At 38.0% G+C, this 15,553-nt stretch overlaps 1 protein-coding gene across 3 annotated transcripts in view; it reads right to left on the bottom strand.

Annotated features, from left to right (window-relative positions):
- Window positions 1-15,553, bottom strand: part of LOC122685762 (SAP domain containing ribonucleoprotein) — a 47,746-nt gene that overhangs the window by 26,505 nt on the left and 5,688 nt on the right. For 2 of the 3 annotated variants that reach the window (XM_043890687.1, XM_043890678.1), the window contains exons 3-9: window positions 12,828-12,971; window positions 11,195-11,241; window positions 10,905-10,972; window positions 5,034-5,085; window positions 4,100-4,173; window positions 3,631-3,659; window positions 1,063-1,088 (exon numbers count right to left, since the gene is read on the bottom strand). In XM_043890687.1, the coding sequence (XP_043746622.1) occupies window positions 1,063-1,088; window positions 3,631-3,659; window positions 4,100-4,173; window positions 5,034-5,085; window positions 10,905-10,972; window positions 11,195-11,241; window positions 12,828-12,971 (440 nt within the window). The remainder of the gene's footprint in view (window positions 1-1,062; window positions 1,089-3,630; window positions 3,660-4,099; window positions 4,174-5,033; window positions 5,086-10,904; window positions 10,973-11,194; window positions 11,242-12,827; window positions 12,972-15,553) is intronic. The other variant, XM_043890685.1, reaches the window with a different exon arrangement.

Genomic DNA, 15,553 nt, shown 5'->3' with positions numbered 1-15,553 from the left:
AGAGTTCAATTAAGCCTATACAACATCAAAGATACCCTATGTGCCAAATTAGGAAACTAAGCAGCACTCATTCATGCCACTAATTATTAAAAGACCTCTCCTGGAATGCAGTGAGAGATTTAGCCCTGCCTCCTTCATTCATCAAAGGTGGCAAAAGCCTAAGGAGGGTTTAAGATCAAAGTAGGCCAAACACTGCTTGAAAAAGCAAACAAATGTCTAAATCATCACCTCTAAACAAGTCCATCATTCACAGTTCAAAATTGTTAATGTCTATACCAAGGCTTTGCAGGTAATTCTTAACTCGATCTCCTAGCAAACAGAAACTACCACTGAAGCTCTCCATTCTTCAGAAGACAAACACACTACCAGCACCCAACTCAATTCTCTTACTTCCTTTTTCTTGGAAGCCTTGATGTACAAGATGATATAAAGATATCTGGGACATTTCCTTCACTACTACCACTGCTAATAACTACTACTACTACTACTAAAACATTTCACCTTCAGTTTAATTATTGAACTGTAACTCCAAGAGCAAGGTTTCATAAAGTGAAACATATTTCACATCATCTGTTTGCATTTTCTAAGCATGCTGACAAGTCATAATAGTCCAGAAGACATATTATCCTAGTCTTTACTCTCTGGTATTTAACAGGTAGTGTTGAAAATGACCAGTATCTACAGACAGAACTCATAAGTTGCTTCCACAGATTCTCCTGTGGTAATTAAGAGTTAGACATTATCCAAAAGCCACTGGGTGAGGTCTAAAACTCTAGTACCATAGAAGTTATACGGATTATCCTCTAGCTAACAAAATCTTTTTATTTTTTCCTAAGAGGGGTGGTAAGAAGGAAAATATTTATGACTCTGAAGATGCAAGAATTTCCTGACCTCTCAGTACCTCAAACAATTCATTCTATTCAGGACATAAAATACTGTACTGAAAATAGTCATCAAATTCATATGATCTGTTTCCTCTTATCTGGAGAGGAGGAGGAAATCCCTAACTTAAAACTAACTGTATAGAGTTAAGGTTAAGAGAAGAAAAAAAAGATTTCTTACCATAGGCTTGGTGTCAGACGACAGACCTAAAGAAAGAAAGAAAAAAGTTTTATTTTATATTCTTAGAAGTCATAAAGAAAGCTGAAAGTCTTGAAATGAAGTTAGACAGGATAAAAATCATACATAGGAAAAATGTCCTTTATCTTATAAAGGTAAAGAAAAGGTAGAGATGACATCTAGTATCTGCATTCACTGCTGCTGGGAACATAAAATAGTATAGCCAATTTGGAGAAGTCTGGCAGTTCTTCGAAGAGTTAAACATAGAACCTACCATATGACCTAGCAATTTTACTTATATGTATATACCTCTAGAGAAATGAAAATACATAGCCACATAAAAACTTGTATATGAATGTTCACAGCAGCATTAGCCATAGTAGCCAAAAAGTGAAAACAACCCAACCATACAGTCAACTGAGGGGTAGATAAAACGCATTACACATCAGTACGATGTAACATTACCCAACAAGAAATCCTAAAATAGGGACAAACCTGGTATCCATTATGTGAAGTGAAAGAAGCCAGTCACAAAGACCATGAACTGTATGATGCTATTTATATGAAGGCAAACTAACATATATAGAAAAAACTTACTGGTTGCTTGTGAGGACAGAGAAAGCAGATGAGAAAAGCTAATGGGTGTGGGGTTTCTTTTGGGGGTGATGAGTATGTCCTAAAATCAGTCTATGATGATAGCTGCACAACCATCTGAATATATTTAAAAAACACTGGATCATATACTTAAGAGGATGAGTTGGATGATATATGAGTTATATCTCAATAAAGCTGTTCAAAGAGAAAAGACATCATATCTAGACAAAGATGCAGAGCTACTATCATAGACAGTTAAAATTATAACTACTTAAAGCCAATGTTCTATCCTGAAATTATCACTTAGAAGCAAGCAGCATATTAGCCTCTAGGCTCAACCCTATTCTAGTCAATAATTAGTTATGTAAAACTTTTCAGAATTTTAGTTTAAGCAATCTCAATACTGCAACTAGCTCCCTAACTTTCCACTGTAAATTTCAGGTATACACTCAACTGTTTTTTTTGAAATTTTTTAATTCATTCATTCATTCGTTTTGGCTACACAGGGTCTTTGTTGCTGCATGTGGGCTTTCTCTAGCTGCAGTGAGTGGGCAGGGCTGCAGTGAGATACATGGGCTTCTCCTTGCGGTGGCTTCTCTTATTGCGGAGCATGGGCTCTAGGGAGCACAGGCTCGGTAGTTGTGGCAGACGGGCTTTAGTTGCACACGGAATCTTTCTGGACCAGGGATGGAACCTGTGTCCCCTGTGCTGGCAGGGGGATTGGTAACCACTGGACCACCAGGGAAGTCCTGGACTTGATTTTTACCATAACCTATGTACAAGGAACTATTTACATATTTTTATGTTCACTCATAAAACAATATTTCCTTTTATTTTATTGGTCAACTTTCCTTTTTAGGCTAAGCATTAATTTTAACTTTAGTCTTTCTTCAAATAACACCATTAAATAATATCAACTTCTGCTATTCCATTACCAATCCTATGCTCTCTCTCCTGATATAATGAAATGTCAGAAAATATTTTGTTTTTAAAGTATGTAGCCACAGTGACCAGAATTTTGCTGGTCTTTTAAAAGTCACAGTGAAAGTCTACAAGATCTTTGAAGGACATTTTCTTAACAGACTTGAAACTTTTAACAGGCCACTAGGAAGTCTGTATTTTATCTGGCAAGTACATTTAAAGTCTCTCAGAACAAGTACTATGTTCTTTTTAAAAAGAATAGATTTTTTTTCCCTTAATTTATTACAGATACATGTTCACTGTAGAAAATTTTAAAATTTAAGCAAAAAGAAGCCATTTGAAATTCCACCAACCAGAGACAATGAATGTTATCAACTTAGTATATATCCCTCTAATCTTTTTTTCCTATCCATACATGTACTTGTATTGGGAAAGGGGAACATACTACAAATATTTTATAACTTGCTTTTCCCACTTCCCTGACAAATGGGACAGATACAACTTTAAACAGTATTATTTTAAACATCTTCATGGTCTTCTAACTGTTCTATGGTACACATTTACTTAACCAGTTCTCTATTGTATATTACACTGTTTCCAGTTATTGATCACTATAAATAATACAGTGATATAATCCTCGTGGCTAAGTCTTTAAGCATAACCAAGATTATTTCCTTGTAAATTCTTAAAAGGTAAAAGATACTCTTTTTCCTCTTGCCACTCACACTAGGTAATGTAACACTGGACAGGTACATAATAATTATATGCTGATTTGAGACACCAGAATAAAGCTGATACTAGAACGTTCTCTGAAGATATCCAAGAAAAGGAAAACAAACGTTGGCACTGCTTCCTATTCTCTCAAACTTTAGTACCTTCTCTAAATTGCCCGGAAAGGCTTGAAAATGGCTTTATCTAAAGCAAAAAGGTGAATTTAACAACCTCTTAAAGGCTGCCAGAGCTAACAAGTTTACCTTAATTTGGAGAAATAAAATCTGTTGTGCCAAAAAAGTAAAAATATAAAGATAACTTTTTCAGAAGTCTCTATATTCTTACCTTTTGATGGAACTGGAGAAATCCCAAATCTGTAGAAAGGAAAACAAGCTAAATTTTAGGAAGCTGTTCACACTCCTGGTTTGTATCCGTGTCAAGTGTACATATGGCACTTCTTGCTTGTGATCTCAAGCCTTGCAATCATTAGCTAATTCTAACAACTCCATGAAAGAGGTTCAGTTGACTCTTTTTCTCACCAAGAGTCCAGAGAATAAACTAAAATGTAGCCTCATCAGAATCGGGAGTAACACTCAGCTCCTGTCTTTTTCCTATTACAGAAACCCTGCTTGTTAATAAAAACCAATCTATAGCTACTACATCCAGTCAGCAGACATGTTCTGTACAGAGCCAAGAGAGCCTTTCTTTTCAGCAAGGCCTCTATTCTATTTTAAATAAACTATATTTAAAACCTACCACACCCCTTCACCTTAATATTATCACTATCTCAGATCTAAATAGCTGGGAAACTCACCTAGCTGCCCGGGCAGCTTTCTTACTCTCCAAACTCACAGGTACATTGAATCGTTCAGCTCTCTTCTGCATCCTCTAAGTGATAACAGACAAAAGAAAGGACAGAGAAAAATTTAATTCCTGGTTTACTTCTTTTAAGAGAAAAGTCATTTAGAGATGTATACCTTTAGAACATCAGGAGTAATTTCTTAAGGTCTAAACTGAGTTATGCTGACAATCATAGAGGATATCAGGTTGTATCCATCCCAGGCCTAACTCAACAGCCCTTTCCAGAAAGCAAACACAAAAAGACTATTATTACATTCATGTCCTCAAAAACAAAAGGGAAGGAATAAAATAAAACCCACATTCTACATCAAGCCAAGAAGACAAAAGCTGTGTTTGGTTGACCTTTGAAAATGGATCAAAGGAACAGCTTGGTTCCAACACTAGTTGTGTACTCTTTCAGTCAGAAATGAGATACCAGGAAAAAAAAAGAAATGAAGCAGCATTGTCCTATGCCATCTCTACTTTAAACGTACAAAAAAAGCCCACAGATCTTGACTGGAACCTGGTTTCAGAGATTCTGAGACAGAATCCAGAGAAATTTCTATCTCATCAGCTAGCTAGTAGTAACTGGTGAGTGACAGCTTCCCTTTTAACTTTTCATCTCTTTCAAGGTACAATCCTCTAACTCTAATCCCAGTTTATAAACGTCTTAAAAAGAGTTACCACTAAGACCAGAATACTATACAAAAGATTAGGGCTTCAAAGGCAACTATGCCAGCCCAAATATATTCCCAAGTGTAGCTGGTGTAAAAATGCATCACTACCTAAATCTGTCAATACTGATTTTCTGCTTATGAGTAAATATTTTAAAGTGATGACACAGATAAAATAAAGGGTAAGAAACAGAAAGATATATATAGACTGCTCTTCTGAAACAAATGACCTACCTCAGTCTGTGGTATTTCAGATGTAATTTTTACCACTTTTTTCTCTGCTGCCCTGGAAAAGAGATTTTTAAAATCAGAAAACTGATATTCTAAACTGAAACCTTAGAATTGTATAAGAATTCACCTGAATCATGTTCTCTGTCCCATATCTCTCTGCCACCCTTCAGACCAAAAAAGCATGAAGCCCATCAGATTTTTCAGTTCCTTGAACTGTCATCTATTCATGAAAAAGTTCAGATAACAGACTAAGTCACTTTCCTGTAAGAAAGCAACCAGAAGTTAAGTGTGGTCAAATGCACCGAGCTGAGGGAGATGTGCAAAGGGCGCGGGAAATCACCTCATTTACTCTCAGGAACTTTAAATGTGCTTCTGGACCAACGACTATTCCTCCAACCCTTATTTAAACACCAGCTCTCAATTTTCATCACAATTAATGAGTGCTCTACAAGGTCTGGTTTCCTTCTTTTACAAATCCCTTATATCTCCCATGGGACCAGCTGGAAGAGTCAAAGTGGGACAAATAAAAGTGCCAAAGGGAGTGGGAAGAAAAAAAGGCTAAGGGAAGTTTGAATTAGGAAAACACGCTAAGTTACTAGTCAAAAGGTTTAAGAGAAAACAAAAGCAGAGGGACCAGAGGGGCGGGAGACAAAGTTCGGAAGTACCCAGGATAAATGGAAGGGCATTAACCCTCCAACAAACAACTCCCATAAAACTGTGGGTCATAACCAGTCTCATTAAGGACCCTCATTTAGAGACATGGGCGGCTTTTGTTCCAATATCCCGGACACTTTTCCCATTTGATGCCCTGAAAGGTAGTAATGGTTTAATGGCATTTTCAGAGGAAGCAATTCTGGAACAGGAACTTACTCTCTGCTCCATCCTTTTGTTGGAGGTCCCTGGACTGACAGATAAGCAATGGGAGCCCCCTGCTGACCATAACTAAGTCCTGCAATATTTAATTGCCCTGGTTTGGGGGGTGGGGGGTGAAAAAAAAATCAAACTAGAAACATAGGTTATCTTTTGGAGAATATCAAAGAAAGACAAAGTGAGGAGATCTCCTTTTGAATGTTTAAAGGATTTTTTTTAAAGAAATTTCTGATTTTTTTCCATTTCCTAATCATCTTTGTTTCCCCAACCCTCTCATTTTCTTCAGGCAGAAAGGGACATGGAAGTTTAATGTTTTATTTGAAGTCCAATGCCATTAAAATAGCAGTCCTCTTCACCAAACCCCAGGCTAATGACTTCCTCTACATTCCCATCAGTACACCTCATGGTAAAAAGGGAACCTGAGAGGAAGCTTCCTTCAGATCTGTTCCAACTCCCTAAGGCACAATTAAGCTCAAGCAATAAATACACATCATACTCTGAGGCTCATGTGAAATCTCTTCTCTTCACTGCTAAGTTTCTCTCCTATTCACAGTCATACACAAAACATCCTCCAAACTACAGGAACCCCGAATCTTTCTGTACATACTTTAGTCTAACCACTACTATCCCTCTAAGAAGCAAAATCACAACCTCTCCCACATAGCCAATTTCCTTGTTTAGAAATTAACTGGGTGGGAGGGGGGATCGGGATGGGGAATACGTGTAAATCTATGGCTGATTCATATCAATGTATGACAAAACCCACTGAAATGTTGTGAAGTAATTAGCCTCCAACTAATAAAAAAAAAAAAAGAACCCACAATAGGCAAAAAAAAAAAAAAAAAAAAGAAATTAACTGACAAAATTAAAGCCCTCTAAACAGAAGAATTATGTATTTTATATATTATAAAGATAACTAAGAATTCTCACACTTCACTGTTTTTAACTCACACAGGCTAATTACATCACCGCATTTACTTCACCTTCCTTCGGCTCCTCAGTTTAGTCACTCAGTTGTGTCCAACTCTTTGCGACCCCATGAACTGCAGCACGTCAGGCTTCCCTGTCCATCACCAACTCCCAGAGCTTGTTCAAACTCATATCCATCGAGTCGGTGATGCCATCCAACCATTTCATCCTTTGTCATCCCCTTCTCCTCCTGCCTTAAATCTTTCCCAGCACTAGGGTCTTTTCCAATGAATCAATTCTTCACATCAGGTGGCCAAACTATTGGAGCTTCAGCTTTAGCATCAGTCCTTCCAATTCAGGACTGATTTTCTTTAGGATTGACTGGTTTGATCTCCCTGCAGTCCAAGGGACTCTCAAGAGTCTTCTCCAACACCACAGTTCAAAAGCATCACTTCTTTGCTCAGCTTTCTTTATAGTCCAACTCTCACATCTACACAACTACTGGAAAAACCATAGCTTTGAATAAGCAGACCTTTGTCGGTGAAGTAATGTCTCTTCTTTTTAATATGCTGCAAAGTCTGTCATTGTTTCCATTGTTTCCCCATCTACTTGCCATGAAGCGATGGGACGAGATGCCATATCTTAGTTTTTTGAATGTTGAGTTTTAAGCCAGCTTTTTCACCCTCCTCCTCCACTTTCACCAAGAGGCTCTTTAGTTCCTCTTCACTCTCTGCCATAAGGGCGGTGTCATCTGCCTATCTGAAGTTATTGATATTTCTCTTGGCAATCTTGATTCCAACTTGTGCTTCATCCAGCCCAGCATTTCGCATGATGTACTCTGCATAAAAGCTAAATAAATAAGCAGGGTGACAAAATACAGCCTTGATGTACTCCTTTCCCAATGTTGTTCCCAGTCCATTGTTCCATGTCCAGTTCTAACTGTTGCTTCTTGACCTGCATACAGATTTCTCAGGAGGCAGGGAAGGTGGTCTGGTATTCCCGTCTCTTAAAGAATTTTCCAGTTTGTTGTGATCCACAAAGTCAAAGACTCTGGCATAGTCAATAAAGCAGAAATAGATGTTTTTCTGGAATACTCTTGCTTTTTCCATGATTCAATGGATGTTGGCAATTTGATCTCTGGTTCCTCTGCCTTTTCTAAATCCAGCTTGAACACGTGGAAGTTCTTGGTTCATGTACTGTTGAAGTCTCGCTTGGATAATTTTTCATTATTCTGCTAGCGTGCGAGATGAATGCAATCGTGCGGTAGTTTGGGCATTCTCTGGCATTGCCTTTCTTTGAGATTGGAATGAAAACTGACCTTTTCCAGTCCTGTGGTCACTGGTGAGTTTTCCAAATGTGCTGGCACATTGAGTGCAACATTTTCACAGCATCATCTTTTAGGATTTGAAATAGCTCAACCGGAATTCCATCACCTCCACTAGTTCATAGTGACGCTTCCTAAGGCCCACTTGACTTTGCATTCTAGGATGTCTGGCTCTAGGGTGATCACACCATCGTGGTTATCTGGGTCATGAAGATCTTTTTTGTACCGTTCTTCTGTGTATTCTTGCCACCTCTTCTTAATATCTTCTGCTTCTGTTAGGTCCATACCATTTCTGTCCTTTATTGTGCCCATCTTCGCACGAAATGTTCCCTTGGTATCTCTAATTTTCTTGAAGACATTTCCAGTCTTTCCCATTCTACTGTTTTCCTCTATTTCTTTGCACTGATCACTGATCCTTCTTGCCATGTAAGTTCCCCAAACCGCTCTATTTTAAAGCTATCCCAGGACTCCCCTGGTGGTCCCGTGGCCAATGCAGGGAACCTGGGTCAGGGAACTACATCTCACAAGACACAACTAAGAGTCTGTATGCTGCAACTAAGTTTCGGTGCAGCCAAATAAATAACTTTTTAAAAAAGCCTGGAGAATCCCATGGACAGAGGTGCCTGGTGGGCTGTAGTCCACAGGGTCACAAAGAGTTGGACACGACTGAGCGACTAACACTTTCACGCTCGGGATGGAATTTCTGGCTCCAAGTCACCCTTTGAAGAACTGCCTCATTTTGCATTGCCTTATGTAAAAATAAAGACATAAAGACCAAAAAAACCCCAAAAGCTATCCCACTGTCCATCTTCTCAAGACATATTGTCTACACAAAAACCTCCTGTAATGGGCAACAACTAAATGGCTTTAGAAAGCAGTAGTATTTGACAAAATCTAATAGAACACTAAAGGAATATCCTCTCTAATGCAGCAAATTCCCTGCTAGCTGTATTCTTTGGACATACTTGCATAAATTTAAAATTAATTGTATAAGGAAGTACAGCACTGCATGTTTAGAATAATCTAAATATCCATCAACAGGAAGAGATTGGTGAAATTGCTATTTACTTTTAGAATGGAGTGCTATTAGCTGCCAGAAAGAATAAAATTCTAAGTTGTTAACAACTAAATCTACATGACGGATTCACAGGGGTCTATATAGTATTCTCTTAACTTTTTTATAAGCTTGTAATATTGTATAACAACAAACTAAAAAAAGAAATACCTACCATTTACTAGGATAATTATCCTCATTTCATACAGCTGATATAAGGATTAGATGAGAATATATGTAAAACACTTAGAACCTTGCCTACTATATAACTAATTTTTTTTTTTGGCCTTGCCAGACAGCATGCAAGAACTTAAGCTCCCCAACCAGAGACCAAACCCATGCCCCCTGCAGTGGAAGCATGGAGTCTTAACCACTGGAATGCCACAGAAGTCTTTACATCTAATATTTAAATAAGGACATATGATGATATAGAAAGATCTCCATACGTGGGAAAAATATCAGGAAACCAACAATATGCATTGTGCACGTACATATACATATACACACACCATATAAAATATTCCAAAAGAATATACTGAAAACCTCTGGGAAGTCAGGTGGAGGTACAGACAAAGGTATTTAATTTTCTTTCTTTTCTCTTTTTTGGGGGAACAGGGGGGCTGCACCACATGACATGTGGAATCTTAGTTCCCCAACCAGGGACTGACCCTTTGCCCCTACACTGAAAGCTCAGAGTCTTAACCACTGGACCACCAGGGAAGTCTCCTTTATTTTCAATTTATATACACTTCTAGGTACTGTTTATGACTTTTTACAAGTACACATATTGCCTTTTATAATTGAACAGATTAATACAGCTATGAGGAGCAAAAATGTTAGAAAGGACTCAGCTGCTCTTAATGCACTGGTGCGTAAGAGGGCCAGGCACTTGTGGGGATCCCAAGTAAAAGATGTTATGAACAATCTTGTGCAATAATTTAAATAAACCAAGATCTACTTTTCATTGATGCTGTGTCCTCCCTTCTTCCACTGTGAAGCAGAGAAGAGAGAACAGTGCTACTTGAGACATAACCTCTGCCCCGCACACTTCTCCCTTACAAAAGTCCGCATATGCAGAAAATCCGCATGATTCTCTACACAGAAAGAGAATCATCTATCATGGTGATACAACAAGGCTAAGAGATATAAATTTTTTACGAACTGAAGTCTCCTGGTCCTAATTATCTATTACATAACCCAAAGACAACTTACTTTCCATCAGTGGGACAATGTAGTTGAAATGAACTAGACTTTTCTAAAAATGTACAATCTAATAAGAAAAGCCAACAGGAATGTTTTAAGATGTAAACAGAGTGAAACACTACAAAATCCAGAACCATCTGCACTGTATTCATTATTAAAAAGGGATAGTTGGGACATCCCTGGTGACACAGTGGCTAAGAATCTGCCTGCCAATGCAGGAGACAAGGGTTCGATCCCTGGTCTGGGAAGAGGTCACACGCAGCCAAGGGACTGAGCCCTGTGCCACAGCCACAGAAGGCCAGACACCCTGGGGCTGCAGAGCGCAGCTCGGAGCCCTCGCGCTGCGGCTGCTGAAGCCCCGCCCCCAGAGCCGGCACTCCACAGCGAGACAAGCCACTGCAACAGGGGACCCAGCACTGCGAGAGCAGTGTCCCCTCGCCACAACTAGGAAGGTCTGCACAGTCACAGATAGAGTAATTCAATTAATATAAATAAATAAAAAAGGGATAGTTACACATCCACAGTTTTTTCAGGAGGTTCTTCCTCTTTGACAGGCAGTTCTAAGGGCTTTGGTTCTTCTTCCTAAAAACAAATGAAACAAGATGGTTAAAATAAATCAAGAGTAAACACCTGTCAAGAGAAAAACATGAGAACTCCACAGTGAACCAGGCTCTTAGAACCTTCATTCCCCCTTTATCGCCCCTGACGAGCCAGCATTTGAGCCCTCCGATGAGGAGTGCTCAGCAGTGTGACCGAGGCACGGGCACACTGCCAGGCCAGGGACTGACCTCACTCTCCACTCACCTCTGTTTCATCTCCCAGTACATCTTCTTCATTTGCCTCCTCTTCAGCTAAAGAATATTAAAATATTCAGGTCAAGCCCTGCTACAAAACCATCTTGATCACTGTACTTAGGCTAAAATTATAAGCTTTTTGCTTTTCCAAAACAAAATTCAATATGCTTATAAAATTTGCTCCACATGGAGAAGATAAAACTATATACTCTACCTAACATCAATATGAGGTTGAACTCCAGTTGGACTGAAGAACTAAACAAGATGAGGTCAAACTACAACATTAACAAAAAGCAATGTGGAAGAATTTAGTGAAGAATTTCTTAAAAAAAAAAAAAAACACCCAGAAGCAAAAGCACTATGCAAAAAACTGACTTTTCAAAACTAGGAAAAGACACCACAGAAAAAAAAATTATGAAGATATTTGTGTATAAAACCAACATGGGAATAGTCACTAGAATACAGAAGAAAATGCCTGCAAACTAACAAGCAACCAATGAGAATCCCAACAGAAAAATGGGCAAAGGAGAAACCCAAAGAACTGTAAGCAAAAGAAATGTTTAAACTTTTTAATAATTGGAAGAATGCAAATTGAAACCACCAACAGATTAGGAAAAATGAGGCCAAAGTGAACCCTCATGTGCTGATGATGAGGTTTATACAGCAACTCAGAGAAACAGTTTGGTAGTATTTAGTCATATTAAGTAAACATTTATGAATAGCTACTTATTAGCAACCCCATCCCTGAGTATATACCCCCAAAAGGCTCTCACACAAGGATATAAGGAAATATGAAAGTAGTAGTTAAGGAGGCAATAAATACAGGAGTCAGTCACCGAATGAACTAAAGAAAATGTGGTGAATTCTATAAATTATAGAATACAATGCAGGAATTAGAATCAACAGACTAGATGACTACACAGTCACAGTTCACACAAATACATCTTTAAAAAAAAGTGTGAGTACTTAAGAGAAAAAAGTGTGCAATAAAAGTTATGGCCTCATTGCCAACTACATAAAATTACTATAGATCAAACAACACTACATGGTTTACAACCGTAAAGACAAAAAATATGTATCAAACACATTAGAACTGTTGACTAAGCGAACTTGGATTAAAGAAAAGGGAATAAAAAAATTAAAATTAGAGAAGGATGATAGTATACTTAAATGAAGTATTTTTATTTGTTTTAAAGTGAAATTACAGAATGTCAGAGCTAGACGGGACCAGAGATTACCTAAGTTTATGGATTTCAAGGGCAGAGACACTGGTCTCACTTCACAAACCAGAACAAACACTCAGCCATGAAAACAGTGGCTGTCCAAAGTTACCTAGTAAATTTCTGGCACAGGAGCAATTCGACTTTGAATCATCCAATTCTCAGTCTAATGATACTTGCTTTACCATACTTCCTTTAAAATAATTAGCTGACACAAAATTACAATGTTTTTTAAGGGGGAAAGGGGTATTTCATTATAAATACAGTTTTCAACTGTTTTAGATAATAAGAGTTTTCTTGATAGAGTTAATTAAAATCTTACATCATCAACAACCTAAAGGAAGAAGAGAAATCTTCTGTATGGCAGAGCCTAAAAATTAATCCCCTCATTCACATCACTCTTTGGCTCCACAGAGAACTCACCATGCTCTTCAAGATATGCCTGGAGCCTGTTGATGAGATCTTGTTTTATTCCCTTGGTCTCCAAACCACGAGCGAGACACTCCTGCTTTAGTTCAGCAAGCTGAGAAAAAAGAATAAAGCTTTTCCTTAATTTACAGAATGAACCTGGTGGGGGAAAAAAAAAAGTAGCTCTTACAAGAAAGAAAAAGAAAAGAAAGTTCACCCCATAACTACTGCTCTTGATCCCACCAAGCTTTTAGGTCCACAAGATGATTCACTTTCCCTCAACAATACTCAATATGCAAAAGGACTTTTCTAACAGACGGTGAAGAATAACCCTGCTTTAATAAAATTCTTATCTATTCATACATCTATTTATTATATAAATCTTTAGCTGTTTCTGAGCAGAGGGTGTCTTTTTTTCCCAATTACTATACCAGTTCATACAAGGAAAGAATGAATCTTTAAGTAGAATATATAATTATCTAAAAGCAGATTCTCCTTACTATTATCCCAGATCCTTTACTGCAATCTACCATATACATGCATACAAGTCTGATCACCACAGGATTAGGTAGATATGTTAGCTAGCTTAATGTCAACAATCAATCACTTAAAGGACCTTTGCCAAAATGGAATAAAATATGTAATGGCATGCCACAAAGTTCTGCTGAAGATTTTTAAATAAGTAATTTGACTAAAGATCTAACAGGCATGCTTACAACTTTGCAGACACCAGGAGGAGGAAGAATTGGTAAATTACTGACAGAACTAAAGGTGGGGGGGTGGCAGGGGGTGTTGCTGGCTCTTCAGGGAAAATAATGATCCAAAATGAAGACTCAATTTAGAATAAGGTATACCTATAAAGTACTACACTTATATTCAAAACTTTATTAAATTTATTATATTCAAAACATCATTAAAAAAAAAAAAACCACAGATGAACAAGATCTGGCCCAACAGTAACTCAAAGGCTAAGACCTCAGTCAGGGTTTTAGAAAGATTACAAGTGCAAAAAGGGTTAACGGTATAGTTTGCTACCAAAGTAATTCTAGGTTAAAGGTAACTTAAAAAATATAATCTATATTAAATAATGTAATAGCCTTACTGGGCTCTTTATTCTCACTTTAAGGCACATAATGACACGCTGATCCAAGGAGAACAACTAAGAAAAAGGAAGGTTTTAAAAATCTTACATGCAGATCAATGCACAAAGAGATATTTGTCCTGGAAAAAGACTTTACTAGTTTTGAAGTACAGATCTAACACCAACCAGTAGAAGTTAGAAAGCAGATTCCTATAGAAGAAAGAATGTTATAACTAAGGGAACATGCTGGTCATCTCTAAAAGGCTTTCAACCAAGGAAGCATTTGGAAATGGAGAGGGGAGCTTTTTTTCTGATTGGGTATTCAGTGAGTAGGACAGGTAGGCAGGGAGGGATACAACATGGAAAACTGTTCTACAAGACAACAGCCCCCTCTACTGAGCAACATGGTAGGCAATCACCCATTAAAGGCATGGAGCGTAACAAAGCATCACAAGGCGTCTGAAGTCAAGACTACACTGGGTTCAGGTTCCAGCTTCACCACCTACATCTGTGTGGCCTAGGTGAGTAACTCTCTGCCTCAGCTTCCCATGAAGCGGGGATAAGGTGACGGCGCCTGCAGCACAGGCTTGTTACGGAGATTAAACCAGTAAATATTTGTGAAGCATTCACAGCAGTGCTTAGCAGCTAGTAAGTGTTAGAAACTGGGTGAAGAGTTAGAGAAGATTAGACAGAATCACTGTTTCTCTGATTTCTGAAGTTCACAGATCAATATATTTTTAAGTAGGTAGAGAAATAAAAAAAAGAAAAAAAAATAGGTAGAGATAGGGCTGCCAACTTTTTATAGCATTCCAGGTTGTGGACCAATTCTTCTGTAAACAAACAAATCAATTACGAGAAAATCAATCATACACCTGGATTTAGCGGTGATGTCAAACTGCTATAAAAGTTTCTAAAAGCTTACTTTTTAAAAAACTTATCCCATCATTAACCAGTAACAGTTCATGGATGAGAGCACTGACCTACAAATAATTCAGTGAATAGGATTAATCTAGAATCTAGACTCTAAGTGATCTCTAAGGGCCATTTCTTAAGAATCTAGATCTTTCCCATGGTGGTACTTTATTTTTTTTCAGTTACTGTCTGTATATTTAGAGGGTATTGATTGTTTATAACACAATACAATTTCTTTACTTTCTGTAATGCCTAATCTTCCTTTTTTCTTCTTCTTTAAGTAACATTAAAACCATCTAGGGAAAAGGAAATGTAAATACTCAGGCAATTCAAAATTCAACTTTCTAACAGAGCTGTTCCTCCCTTCTCCTTCCTTCCCCAAACTGTGTGTAGATAGAGACAGAAGTTTACAAAATCTTTCAGGTAACAGAGAAAGATAGTCAGTGATAGATTCTGCATAGGATGCTGATCTAGTAGACCTGAAGCTGACAGACTGGTACAACTGGTTGTTTAGTATGGACAGCATCCACCACTGCCAACCACTGACTTTGCTATTGCTGTTGAAATCTCAGCCCCCCACTGGCTCTCATTCCCTAACCTCAGGTCTCTGGCTCACTCAGCAGTCTTCTCAGCACCTCCATGTCCCCTTCTCTAGTCAAATGAGAATGTTACACACATTTTTACACACTGTTGTATCACTTTATTATTTTATTAATTATTAGATTGTGGGTTCCCCTCCAAAAGGGAA

Source organism: Cervus elaphus, chromosome 3 (genome assembly GCF_910594005.1).
Source record: "Cervus elaphus chromosome 3, mCerEla1.1, whole genome shotgun sequence".
NCBI lineage: Eukaryota > Metazoa > Chordata > Mammalia > Artiodactyla > Cervidae > Cervus > Cervus elaphus.
This window is presented reverse-complemented; position numbering and strand designations above follow the sequence as displayed.